Below are 14,496 nucleotides of genomic sequence, written 5' to 3'. Positions count from 1 at the left end.
TTTGTTCAATTTACCTGAATTTAAGTAAAAATAAAGAGAAGAGAATAGTTATAACATTAAATTTCTAATATACCCTTTATATTATATATTCTAATACAAAATACAAAGGGCAATAAAGTAAAAGAAAAAAAGTTAATTAAATTTAATAAGCAAACACTCTAATATTTTTTAAAATACTCTTTATATATTTTATTCAAGAAGTAAAAATTAAATATATTAATGAAATTCATGCTCATAACCTTTGAATAATAATTATTTTTTAAATAATTTGACCATTATACAAAAATTTATTTTATTTAAAATTTTACTAAAAAATAAAAACTATAGTGTCACCTAATTAATTTTTATTTATTTTTTTACACGTAAGCATATAAATAAACGTTTGACAACCGTTAAAACGACCTAGCAAAGCCCTACTAACTTTCGCTCCAGATTTCAGCAGATAAGATTTCCATTGTCGAACTAAACTCTCTCTCTCTCTCTCTCGCCATGGCCGAAGCTTCCAGAATCCTTCAGACAATTCTCATCCCCGATTTCTCAACCCTAGCACACGTAACCCCTCGCTTTCACTCTCATCCAACCTCGCATTCTCGGCGTATCACGACCCGCTGCTCAATCTCCACCGCCGGCGGCACCGCGAGGCTCGCCGTGGACCGGGCGGTTCCTTGGGGTTGCGACATCGACTCGCTGGAGAACGCGTCGGCGCTGCAGAATTGGCTGTCGGAGTCGGGCCTTCCGCCGCAGAAAATGGCCATTCAGAAAGTGGAAGTAGGGGAGCGAGGCCTCGTCGCGCTCAAGAACATCCGCAAGGGAGAGAAGTTGCTCTTCGTGCCTCCCTCGCTTGTCATCACTGCCGATTCGGTACTGAGTTGTTTAATGTTCAACATTTCAGTTTCTCTTTACTGATCACATGAGTGTTGAGTTGCTCTCATTTGCTAGTAGTGTTTGTAAATGAACGGAATTAAGTAGAGCCATGGCTATTTCACGCTTCAACTTGCCATTAAGATGACTAGCTTCAACTCGTGTTCAATCTTGGCTCGTTAAGCTTTTTTAAGCCATTTTCAAATTGAGCTGATAGTGTGTTTTAGCCAAGGAAGTTTACTCTAAGTAGCTGTATGTTCACGCTTAATAAGATGACTAGCTTCAACTTGCATTCAATCTTGGCTCGTTAAGCTTTTCTGAACATTTTCCAAATGAGTTTAAACTGAGCTGATCGTGTCCTTTAGTCAAGGAATTTGACTCGAAGTAGCTGTAAGTTTATTGAGGCAAGTTTAAGCTAAGTTCTAAATTCACTAGTTTTAGAATACAGATAAGTTTAGCTTATTTAAATAATTGAACCGATTTTACCTAGTTGAAAACTAAGTTGAGATTGAGTGCTTTATGGTCCTGGATGGTGTACAAGTAGAAAGAGTTGTATGGTCCTTGGATATTGAAGCAATTTGTGGGGTTTTTAAAGGCGTGTAATAACTTGATCCAATGATGCATAGATTTAAAACTTAATTTTGGTGTTTGATTTTGTAGGATTCACACGTGTTGTAGTCCTTTTGGGATCTATAATGCATTTGAAGCTGGTGGATATTATAAAACTTTAGCCCAAGCTACGTGAATCTTTTTCCGTTGAGCAAATATATTTGTAGTGTGCTTTCAATACCCTTTCCATATACTGGAATACATGGCAGGTTAGAAGATTGTAGAACTAGAGCTGCATGATGGTGAGGGAGAGATAATGTGATTGTAATGAAGTATAAAGAGCCTCTAATCTTGCTGAAAGATAACATTGAGAACAAATCACCCTTTCATGACGGTTTGAAGGGCTACTATTTATAGAGAATATCAGAAAGTGGAGGTCATCATGTTGACTCATATGTAATTTTTTAAAATAAGTTAGCATCCCACATGCTATGTCATGTCATCGAATGGAACAGAGGTAGTTACACCATTTTTTTTTTTTGGGAACAATTCACCATTTGAGGTTTCTCTCTATGATCAGCAAGATTAAAGCCCCTTTGAAGCCAGGCGGGAGGGGGGGGGGGGGTTGTGGATGGGTTAAAAACTTTTAGCCCTGGGGGCATCAAATAACTGAGGAGGTTATCATAAGAGGGAGAATTAAGCATGTTTGAGCTCTCTAGAGCACAACTCCACTTGGTGGAGGCTGAATGGTTCAGGTGATAGTTCTGTTGCCAAGGCTAGAAGGTGTTACGAAACTCCTTACTGTGTGGACGATGATAACTCCCTAGAAGAGGTTTCATTTGTATGTGTTATCCTAGGGCTATGGCAGAATGTAACTTAGATGATATATGCCTCTCTCACACTCACAAGGGTTTGGACACAAACATCACAACAGAAAATAAATGCAATCAAATCAGAACAGAAATAAGAAACAAGAAACAGAAACAGAAACAGAAACAGAAACGCAAACCACAATGACATCAGTTTTATCCTAGTTCAGATTGCCCCTTAGGATAACCCTACATCCAGTTTTGGACCTTCACGAGCAGTCTTCCTTGATTCAAAGAATCATCAGTACACGTGTTGCCCTCTCTCACGATTACAAGCCCTTCCCAAGATTACAAAAGCTATATTCTAATCACACAGCCTTTCCTCTCAGCTTTATTGTGAAACCAACAACAATTCTCATGCGTGTGTATGAGTCTAACCCCCTCTGCCCTCTATTTATAGAGTAGGCAGATATCCCAATGAAGATATAAACATATTTACAGTTTAACCCCCCCCCCCCTCCCCCCCAACTATCACTAATGATAGATTGGGATATAAACTTCTATTTAATTCTTTATTGGCCCTCAAAGTGCACTGTTTTCATTGATCTTCTTATCCTATACTCGAGACAACATTTTAACAATTCTCCACCATTGTCTTGAGTATACTTCAACCTTAGTCCATCCAAGCCTTGGCCTTCCAATAGATAACTTGACCTGCTCTCATCTGGACTGCTGCACAACCTGATCACTCAAAAACAACAACAAACATTGAGAATATCAAAACACTGCTGTAAATTTCAACAATGGAACACCTTGGATAATACTTCAAGCTACATTACCAATACTTGCAACTCTTATTAGGATTGATCCTCATCCTCAAGGATTTCCCTAATGAATAACTTTCCTAACATCAATATGATTGGTCCTTTCCATGGTGGGACTGAATCTAAGCCAAGTGGACTGCCCATTGGCTATTTCAACTTTCTCTACCTAGACATTCCTTTAGGGTTCCAGCTGTACAACCTGCAACCTAAAATACATAACTTTCCGTCTAAGTACACTCCACCATAAACCAAATCCATACTTAATGTTATTTCTCCATCCCAAAGGGTTCAAACTTTTACACAGCATCACAACAACAGTGCACCTTACCTGGATTGGTCTTAACACTGCTAGACTTACTTCTAGCTCCCAAAACCGGCCTTTAGGCTTTACCATTGTCTTCCCTTCTTTTGTTTGCTTCAAACTCAAAAGACTGCTCATCTCTCTTGTGCCTCTTCTATCTACTAGCCTATCAAGATATGCTTAGGTTTGGATAACCTAGGCTATCATAAGCTGTCAATTTCTATTCCATCCTCTATGCCTTAGAATTTCCAGCTTCTCCTTTATCCTATACTCTCAAACACTGACCCAAGTTCTCAGTTATACCTTGAGAGTCTTTCATGGACAATTTCCAGTGAAGATGCCTTACATTTCACTAGGCACAACTTCCTTATGCACTCCATTTTAATCCTTGGACTTATCCTATAAGTTTCTTATACCTTCACCTTGACCTTGGAAATTACTATCATTCATAGAGAGACCTTCTAAGCAATCAACCTTGCTTACCTTTCCCTCTAGCCTCTAATCCCTTGGGCTACTCTATAAGATCAATTTTCCCTTAATTTTCACATGGATAATGGCTGTTAGTGATACCTATTTGACCTGAAATTAAGTCTTCTTGTGCTGTTTTAACCAATGGCCATATGTCTAGCCTTTTCCTAGACTTTTCCCCATTTCCAGCACCTTCCTTAATTCACAAATAGTCACTCCACCCATTTAACCTAAAGGGATCTTTCACTTAAAGTCTAAGTTTCATTTCTCTCTAAATTTCCATGGCTCCATGCCATTCATTTGGACAAGAGTGCATCTCCTCTTCTTATACGAGAGGTTTCTATTTTCCAGCCTATTCCTTAGCACTCAAACCAGTGCATAAGTATCCTTGAAACCAAACTTTTCCATACCTCACTGGTACCTATCTTGAGTTCTATCATTTACCCATCCTAGGCATCACTCTAAACCTTTCTATTCCCTTGCTCATTTCCTACAAGATGATTGTCCTTCCCTTTCCTTGCTTAACCTAGATTTTGATCATCATAGGCTGCACCATACAAGACATCACTTGCATACGCCCTTTCCCCCTCACTGTTCACGAGGACCCTCACTGCCCAACTACCTTAAACACTAGTTTCTTTTGCAATTCAGCCCTTGCTTACACAATGAGGATGATCAAACACAAAAGAAATTTCCAGGTTTACCTATTGCTATACCCTGGTTCATAGGTTAGTTTAGGACATTCCCAATGGACTATACTTGTTCTTCTTTACACAGCATTCCAGATTCATCCCTTGACTTTAGAAACAACTAATTTCATGTCCTTTTGGTAGAGTTTTCCTACATAGGTAAGAACCCTAGCTTTAGGAGACCTAGGCATACCTATTCCACTACTCTACTACACCTAACCCCTCATACCAAAAGCAAATTCCAGCAAGATTATATTCAATTCTAGCAAGCTCTTACACGCTTAGGAATTTCTTAGGGACACATCATCTCCACTAGGTACATTTCACCTAGCTCCACCATGAGACAAGGCCTAGATAGATCCCCCCTAGAGCCTAGAAACTGATCTCTAATGAAATTTTGACATATACAAGGTCTGTTTTGGAGACTTCTACATTTGGTAAACTTACCAAACTACATGATTCCTATTTCCTTATACCTTTCCCTCCCCTAATATCCTTAGCCTTAGATACCTTTCTCTGTCTATTCTCATAAGGAAATTAGGTTTATATTAAAACAGGGACAAGTTTACAGATTCTAAACTTTTGGAAACAAATCCACCATGCATGCTAATTTTCACATCTCCAATTCCCTTGATTCTTAACTCTTAATAGTTGCCTAGTAATATCATTTTCTTATGAGTGCACCATAAACCTAGAACCTATGCTTCTTTTCCAGCATTTCTAGTAAAATTTATAGGACATCTGCACTCTCATAGCTAAATCCACTCATGGTGCTAGAACATTCCTACCTGGTTCTTTCTTGGGATTTCTTTTTTCTGTTTGGGCAATTTCTCTTGATGTGGCCCTCCTCATGACAGTGATAACATTTTATTATTCTCCTACCATTCTTGGATTTTGATCTAGACCTTCCTCTTTGCCTAGGATATTCCTATCCAGTCTAGATCCAACCGAGAGAGCATCAGTAACTGAGTTCTTATCTTCTACCTTTAGCTGCAATTCCTTTGAATTTAAAGCCCTACATTATCCAAAGACAATTTATCCCTACCATGTTTCAAGATATCTACAAAGGTCTCATATGATCTAGGTAATGAGTGCAATAAGACTAATGCCTTATTCTCATCATCATATTTAATGTCAATATTCTCAAGATCTAAACACAGCTTATTGAAGCTGTCAATGTGATCTTGCAGCTTTTGACTGATAGGACCCTTGTTAGTCACATGTACCAGCAAAGAAATAGGAAGGAAGAAGAAGGGGGCAGAATAGGATATTGGGAGAGGGGGAAAGTGACAAAAACAGTTGAAGGGCAAAAAGGGGAAGAGCAGCCAAGGGAACATGGCTGATAGTTGAGGCCGTTGGAGGGGAGTGTCGCTGGATAACAAACTATAAATAAGAGAGGCTAAGAGAATATTGGGGGGATGACTTTGGTGTTGAGTCTTAGGGAGAGTTAAGGGCCTCTCGAATGCCCTATTGTTCTTATTTTTCCTTGCTGCAAATTATTGGAAACCATTGATATTCGATTGCTGTTGAATTTGCTATCTGGTATCCTATCAATTTGGTATCAGAGCATCTCCGATCCTAATGGTGAACCTGACCGATCGAGTGGGTGACTTGGAGATGAGGGTGGAAGGCATGCAACGGAGTATTCAAGCGGTGAGGGAGAATGTAGCGAGCTTGCTGGAACAGTTCGCTTGGATGTGAGCGAGATGGGAAGAGCAAGGGGAAGGACGGAGATCGGCCATCGAAATTCACCCAGAATTCTGAGATGACGCCTGGAGTTGGAGTGGGCCGAGGGGTGACGCCTGGAGTTGATAGAGGATTGGGTGGAAGCTGGCGACAGGAGGTCCGCGGTCAGAGGCTGGAGATGCCCGTGTTTGAAGGAGATGTCTCGGATAGTTGGGTTGTTCAGGCTGAGCGATACCTCCCTGTAACCCAGCTAACAAAGGCCGAGAAACGGGAGTCCGCGACTCTAGGTTTCGAAGGAAAGGCCATTTTGTGGTCCCGGTGGGAGCGAAGGAGACGAAGAGAGATTCGTGTGGGTAAGAAAGCAAACCTGAAAGACGAAGCCATAGGGCGCCGCCATCTCGTCTCTACTCAAGCAATGGCGAAGAAGGGGAATGCGAAGAAGAAGAAGTCGGTGACTAGACAACCGCAAGGTGACGGCAAAAGCGTCAAGAAGAAATGCAGGAAGAAGAAGAAGTTTCATAAATACCAAGCTCCAGTCCCAACCAAAGACACCGCGATGCCTATTCAGTCCGATTCGAACGTCGACGAAGATTCCTCCTTCGGTGAGACCAAACCCGAGAAGATCCAGAAACTTCTTGAGCGTTACACCAAGTACCAGCGGATTAACTTCCTTGTCGGCGCCGCCGTGCCCAACACTTTCCTCTTCACTCGCCTCCGTGATGCTGCGGATCGCGACATATCTTGTCGCAAGCTCGTCGTCTACGGCCTCGCGTGGGACACGACTCGAGAAACCTTAGTCTCTGCCTTCGAGTCATACGGCGAGATTGAGGACTGCAAAGTCATCTTCGACTGGGTCATGGGCAAGACCAAGGGCTACAGCTTCGTCCAATTCAAGACGAGACGGGAAGTGACCAGGCATTGAAGCAGCCGAGGAAGAAGATCAGGAATCTGATGTCAAGGATGGCGGATCTGGTAACGTCCAAGAAGGGAGTCATCTTCGATTGGGTCATGGGCAAGACCAAGGGCTACAGCTTCGTCCAGTTCAAGATGAGACGGGAAACGGCCAAGGCATTGAAGCAGTCAAGGAAGAAGATCAGGAATCTGATGTCAAGGATGGCGGATCTGGTAACGTCCAAGAAGGGCACCTTACCGATGATTGGGGCGCCATTTGCTTCTGATCTTAAAAATCTGGGCCAGCAAAAATATGAGAAAGCTGGTAATTTGGTGGAGTCTCACCTTGAGGACAAGGTGAGTTTCATGGGCGGAAGTAATGATAGGACCCTTGTTAGTCACATGTACCAGCAAAGAAATAGGAAGGAAGAAGCAGGGGGCAGAATAGGATATTGGGAGAGGGGGAAAGTGACAAAAACAGTTGAAGGGAAAAAAGGGGAAGAGTAGCCAAGGGAACATGGCTGATAGCTGAGGCCGTTGGAGGGAGTGTCGCTGGATAACAAACTATAAATAAGAGAGGCTAGGAGAATATTGGGGGGATGATTTTGGTGTTGAGTCTTAGGGAGAGTTAAGGGCCTCTCGAATGCCCTATTGTTCTTATTTTTCCATGCTGCAAATTATTGGAAAATTGATATTCAATTGCTGTTGAATTTGCTATCTGGTATCCTATCATTGACCCTCACCCATCTTGAAAGAAAAGAACTTGGTCTTTAAGTATAATTTGGTAGAAAGAGTCTTGGTCATGTAAAGGGTTTCTAACCTTTTCCAAAGAGCTTCCGCGGTGGTCATTTTAGACACCTCCCGCGATACTTTGTCCCCTAGGCTTAATATCAATGTATTGTATGCTTTCTTGTCAGTTTCTTTTCTTAGTTTTGATATTTCTCTTTTCTGTTCATCCACAAGGGTTTCTGGTGGTTTTTCCTCATTGTCTAAGGCCTCTTCCAGTCCTAAATTTCCTAGTAAAGCCCTCATCTTCATCTTCCAAAGGCCAAAATCATTCTGGCCATCAAACTTCTCTATGTCATACCTAATTGTAGCCATTATTTGACAATATTCTATGACCGAGAATCAAAACAGAAAAAATCTTGACAAATCTTGATACTAGGAATAGTCTCTGATACCAATTTGTTATCCTAGGGCTATGGCAGAATGTAACTTAGATGATATATGCCTCTCTCACACTCACAATCCTCATGGTTTGGACACAAACATCACAACAGAAAATAAATGCAATCAAATCAGAACAAAAATAAGAAACAAGAAACAGAAACACAAACCATAATGACACCAGTTTTATCCTAGTTCAGATTGCCCCTTAGGACAACCCTACATCCAGTCTTGAACCTTCACGAGCAGTCTTCCTTGATTCAAAGAATGATTAGTACACGTGTTGCCCTCTCTCACGATTACAAGCCCTTCCCAAGATTACAAAAGCTATATTCTAATCACACTGCATTTCCTCTCAGCTTTATCGTGAAACCAGCAACAATTCTCATGCGTGTGTATGAATCTAACCCCCTCTGCCCTCTATTTATAGAGTAGGCGGATATCCCAATGAAGATATAAACATATTTACAGTTTAACCCCCCCAACTATCACTAATTACAGATTGGGATATAAACTTTTATTTAATTCTTCATTGGCCCTCAAAGTACACTGCTTTCACTGGTCTTCTTATCCTATACTCGAGACAACATTTTAACAGTATGAACCAAGAAGTGTTGTGAGCATCCTTAGTAAGTGCAATGATAAAGTGCTCAAGTGAAGCGTTCATTCATTGGAGCTATGTCAGTGACATGAGCACCGTTAGTATATGTCTTGGAAGGACTTTGTCCTTATGTAGGGAACACTGTGTGACTTGGTCCTTATGTAGGGCACACTGTGTGCTAATTGGCTTAATCTTGAAAGTGAGAGCTCATGGAGTTTCTAATAACATGGGCCACATGAAGGACTATTAGATACACCCATACGTGGCATTGAGCAATTCAGAAGGTGATAAGATGTGCAATTTGAATTAATGGAGACAACACACATACCCAGAAATCTATTATTTGTAGACAAAGTAAATATTCCCTTTTTACAGGTTGGGGTGAGGATGGCTAAGTGGCTTTTTTTAATGTGTTGCTATAGCAACCAAGGAGCACCAAAACAAAACTTGGATTTTTTTATGAGAATGAAAACAAAAATGTGGGGTTCTTGAGAATGTATTTCTGAAGATTGAATTAATTGTTATCTTCTATATGTTACATGCGGGCAAAATGTATTTCTGAAGATTGAATTAATTGTTATCTTCTATATGTTACATGCGGGCAATTTTTTTGAGTTAATTATCACAAATTTTAATAACAATCTGTAGTTCTCGTTCATAATCTTCTGCACATGTGTGGCTTGGACTCTTTGGATATATTAGGAGTGGAGTTTCCCAGAGGCTGCTAATGTGCTAAAACAAAATGGTGTACCAGATTGGCCATTGATTGCAACCTATCTTATTAGTGAATCAAGTCTCATGAAGTCGTCAAGATGGAGCAATTATATCTCAGCTTTGCCCCGACAGCCCTATTCACTTTTGTACTGGTGAGCTTTTATCCTTCGTTAAATTCACATTGTAATGAATTCTTATTCTCCAATAAAATAAAAGGTCTACCCTCAGTTTTTCCCTACAGCCTCTCTATGTCATTTCAGGACACGTTCAGAACTAGATAAATATCTTGAAGCTTCACAAATCAGAGAGCGGGCTATTGAAAGGATCAATGATGTTACTGGAACGTATGGAGTCTATGGACTAATATTGCCTTTTCAGATAGATATTTGTTTTGGTCAATTTCTCTAAGGCAATTTTTTCCCTATTCCTGTAATGCTTATCTGCTCAATAGATCATATATGTACTATTCATTGACTATGGTTTCAATGTTCCATGCAGATACAATGATTTAAGGCTTAGGATATTTTCCAAGTATCCTGATTTATTTCCAGAAGAGGTACATATTCCATGTTGTTCAACTGTTCTGCTGTCTATTGAATTATGATGATGCGTTCAGATCAATTAAGCATTAGACAACCAATTATTTCTGTTCTATCATCAATCCCTCTTCATGTCCTTGAATTATTTCCAACACAAGTCCTTCTGTTCAATGGAAAATTATATGGACTTACTGTTCTAGAAGAAGATCCATATTCCTTCTTAGCTAATGCACCCATCAATCTCTTACATATCCACAGGTTCAGGTGGGACTTGCTCTAACACAATTTAAAATCCATCCATTTTTGCTGCTGGATTATAGGATTAGCATTTCTTTAATCTGTGCTACACTTTACTACAGGTATTCAATATGGAGACCTTCAGGTGGTCCTTCGGCATTCTTTTCTCTCGATTGGTACGGTCCTTTATCAATGTGCTTGATTTTATATAGGATTGTGCCTACTAAGAAAAAAGAAAGAAGAAAAACAAAATGTTCTTTGCCTCATTGGCTTTATTACTCTATGTAAGCTATCAACTAACTGATGTCATCTAGGGGCTATCCATTTATATTTTTGGTTATGGTCTTCTTTTTATCACTCCCCCCACAACATAAACATGTCATCTAGTCTTACTAAAAACAAATTGACATCTGTCTAAGTGTGAACTTCAGCCCCTTCTATCTTACCTCATAGGATGGCTAGGCGCCTTGAGAAAATATATTCATTCTTGACTGTGTATAAGTAGACTGTTCATTCATACTGCAGGTCCGGTTGCCCTCAATGGATGGAAGAGTTGCCTTGGTACCCTGGGCAGATATGCTAAATCATAGTTGTGAGGTATTGAGAAGATAGTTGTTATTTGAAGGTTATTCTTACACACTTACAGATACAATGTTTCAACTCTGATGATGGACAGTTTCATTTGATTTTTCAAGGTGGAAACATTTTTGGATTATGACAAATCATCGCAAGGGGTATTCTTCACGACTGATCGGCCATATCAGCCTGGGGAGCAGGTAAACAAAAATTGTGATTACTGTTAATAATGCATGTTAAATTTTACGAAATTGGACCGTGGAATTGGAACTCGTTCCCTTTCTTTTTATGCCTTAGTCTGCTCAAGGATATTTGGTTCACATTATATATGTTTTTTTTTTTTTTGAGAAATGAATTTATGCTACCTTATTCTCTTGTGAGTGATAAACTGCTAAGAGCCTGTTCAGTTGTAGAAAATATTTTCAAAATTTTCAACTATAATTTTACAGCTAAATGTGGTCTAACATCTTATGTTTCAAAAAGAAATCGGATTTGTTTCCAGAAACTTAAAAAACACCTTTTTGATGTTTGTCCAATTCATGGTATAAAGTTGAAAAAAATTAGAAAATTGAGTTTTCTGTTTTCTAATTGGATATTTAATCATTCAATAGAAGATTAGAGTTGGAAAATTAGGAAATATTTTCTAGAACTGAACAAGCCCTAAACTTTCTAGCTGAGTCCTCCACAAAAGAAGAATGGATGCACTGATATGTCTGTCAACTGGAACACGATCAGGCTGAACTTAATTTATGCTTTTTTGTTTGTTTGTTATGTTTTTTTTTTTGTGAGAAAATTTATGTTCTTTCTAATATTAGTGTTTGTAAAGGAGTCCAGAAAAGGAGGGCCATGTTTTTGTCACCTTTTCACTGAGAGAACATTGTTGAAGTCTCAATTGTGAACATTCTGCATTGATTTGTAGAATTATTCCAAATTTTTAATGAAGCAATTCTAACTCATGTTTTTCTCTTTCACAACACGATGAAGGTTTTCATATCATATGGCAAAAAATCTAATGGAGAGCTGCTTCTGTCATACGGATTTGTTCCAAGGGAAGGCACCAATCCTACTGATTCAGTGGAGTTGTCAGTGTCAATTAAGAAATCTGACAAATGTTACAAAGAGAAGTTAGAAGCACTGAGGAAGTATGGATTGTCATCGTGAGTATCTCTGTTTAGAGTTACTGGGAGAATATACATTTGGTCAAGAAGTTAAATTTCATTTAATTAATCTCTGCATTACTGCAACCGAAAGTCGATATTAATAAATAGATTTTTCCCATTTCTCTCCCCTAAATCTTGAATTGCCAATTTATTAGCTATTATTCACAGTTCACAGTGTTATCCAATAAGAATCACCGGTTGGCCATTGGAGTTGATGGCATATGCTTACTTAGCTGCCAGCCCCCCAAGTTTGAACAGACAGTTTGACGAGGTTTGACAATTAAATTTGTAATGTGAAAGTACTGGTTTCTAACTGTAAATGGACTATTTAGTGCATTGTAAAGCTCAAGTGTGTGTGTGTGTATAAATATATGAATATCTTTTTTTTTCAGATGGCTGCTGCAGCATCAAATAAGAAATCCAAGAAAGATATTAGATATCCTGAGATAGAGGAAAAAGCTCTGCAATACCTGTTGGATAGTTGTGAATCAAGCATATCGAAGTACACCAAATTCCTTCAGGTAATGTGGTCTGTCAAATAGAAATCTGTTCTGTGAACTGGTATAAGACTATGAAAAAGTTTATGGTTAATGGAGAGTCTAATAAGATGAGAATAGACTTGTTCGTTAATGGAGACTCTGTGAACTGTACCATTTTTTTTTTTTCAAATTTTGTCTAGAAACAATTAGATTCTTTGGCTATAAGTCATATGTTCGCATCATACAGGCAAGTGGATCAATGGATTTGGATGTGACATCTCCCAAGCAGCTGAACCGAAAATTATTTCTGAAACAGTTAGCAGTTGACTTGTGTACAAGTGAACAGAGGATATTGTTCCGCAGCCAATATGTAAGGATCCCACCTACTTAGTACTTGCTTTTGTAGATTGATGATTCTTCCATGTTTCTAAAACTCATACCGTCCAATGCTTGCTTGTCCTGCTACTCCATTTCCCTGCTGCTTGTGGGTATAAACCAACTTTGGCATTTCTAACCCATCAATGATTCTCCATTTTATCTGGTTATTATAAGCACTCACGTCATGCACAAAGTTCTCGTAACAAAATTTGTGCACAAAATGCTGTTGATCAGATATTTGCTGGAATTATCCCACTGAACCTATTAGCACTCTGGTTTGACATTAATTAATAATCACTAATCAGGAAACCCGAGCAACTAAAGCCATGAATGGATTAATGTAATTCAAACATATACGCACTGCACTTCATTGTACTGCCAAGTTGATGCTATTTCACTGCCTGATTATGCTATCCTTTGTTACATTTATATCTCTTTCATCCAGTCCTTACAATGAGATTTAGCAATTTCTAATCTTGTTAATATGTTGGATTATGTTCCTACGATGGAAACAGATTCTGAGGAGGAGATTAAGGGATGTAAGGAGCGGCGAACTCAGAGCCCTTAATCTGTTTGATGGATTCAGGAAGCTTTTCAAGTGATTAATGACTCTTTTTGATGTCTGATTCACCTGTACCCACTGCCTGGTATTGTTGCTGCAAGTCCTCCTTTTTATACCCAAATGGATCAGGTGAGGCTCTGTTCAGTCTCAGAGTTGGATGAGTGAATGTGTTTTTGAACAATGAAGCAGCTTTCAGCTTCTTGTTGAACAAGATAAAATGTATCTCTTTGTTGTGTGTGTGTGTGTATATATTTCCTATGATCAATACGCAATTTGCTTCAAAATTGATTTTTTGTTTTTTTGGCTTGGTAAACAATTTTGATTCGATGAAAGTGACAACATGAATCATGATGGGTGGTTTATTATCATTTCTTCTGTTTTTGCCTGTATCTCTCATAAACCAAGCCCATTTGGTTTGGTTTTTAAGTAAATAGTCTAACACCTCACTATAAATGTATAAAATATCAATGCATTAGTGGCATAAAAAAGATCAGAACTGAGTATGTAAATAGCATTTTAGATAATCTAATTTCCTTCGCATGACATAATCCCTCTTTTCTTTTTCCTTACTTTTTCCGCCTTCTTTGTCATTACACCACTCCCTCTTTTCTCTCTCACTCTCTCTTTTCATTTGGCACTAGTATCCATGTCATCTGGAATAAATATCATAAAAATAAAAAAATGTCACTAGAGACTTTTTAAATGGTATTCTTAGGTCACTTAATATAAAATTTGTTATAGTGTGAATAAAACATTTGTTAAGAAACTTTTTTGGTAACATCTTAAGCCATCACTCCCTTAAATTTGGGGTCCTTTGAGATGCTATCAAATTACAAAAAATAAAACAAGAATGTTCCCAGAGGTCAATGTTAAATCAATATACAAAGTCATACACAAATATAGAACACCTTTAAGATTTTGATTTTGAATTCGTACCTATTTGAGCTATGATTAGGAATAAGATGAGAGTAATTCACAAACCTCCACTAATCAAGGAAATTGTAC

General features: G+C 38.7%; 1 protein-coding gene and 1 long non-coding RNA gene across 2 annotated transcripts; one reads left to right on the top strand and one right to left on the bottom strand.

The window, feature by feature from the left end:
* The first annotated feature begins 416 nt into the window (after nucleotides 1–416).
* On the top strand, nucleotides 417–13,862 carry LOC127792368 (ribulose-1,5 bisphosphate carboxylase/oxygenase large subunit N-methyltransferase, chloroplastic). Its single transcript, XM_052322840.1, has 12 exons — nucleotides 417–861; nucleotides 9,549–9,712; nucleotides 9,821–9,904; nucleotides 10,059–10,116; nucleotides 10,459–10,512; nucleotides 10,862–10,933; nucleotides 11,032–11,112; nucleotides 11,897–12,069; nucleotides 12,241–12,343; nucleotides 12,465–12,593; nucleotides 12,799–12,921; nucleotides 13,445–13,862. Exons 1-12 carry the CDS (start codon nucleotides 490–492, stop codon nucleotides 13,529–13,531), a joined length of 1,500 nt encoding a protein of 499 aa, XP_052178800.1. The 5' UTR covers nucleotides 417–489; the 3' UTR covers nucleotides 13,532–13,862.
* Nucleotides 2,403–8,626, bottom strand: LOC127792369 (uncharacterized). Its single transcript, XR_008021117.1, has 2 exons — nucleotides 8,416–8,626; nucleotides 2,403–2,960 (listed from the first exon to the last, which is right to left on the bottom strand). It is a non-coding gene; the product is annotated as an uncharacterized LOC127792369 (long non-coding RNA).
* Nucleotides 13,863–14,496: the final 634 nt, after the last annotated feature.

The sequence above is a fragment of the Diospyros lotus genome, chromosome 15, assembly GCF_014633365.1.
Source record: "Diospyros lotus cultivar Yz01 chromosome 15, ASM1463336v1, whole genome shotgun sequence".
In the NCBI taxonomy this organism is placed as follows: domain Eukaryota; kingdom Viridiplantae; phylum Streptophyta; class Magnoliopsida; order Ericales; family Ebenaceae; genus Diospyros; species Diospyros lotus.
Note: the sequence above shows the minus strand (reverse complement) of the source record. Positions and strands in the feature narration are given on the sequence as shown.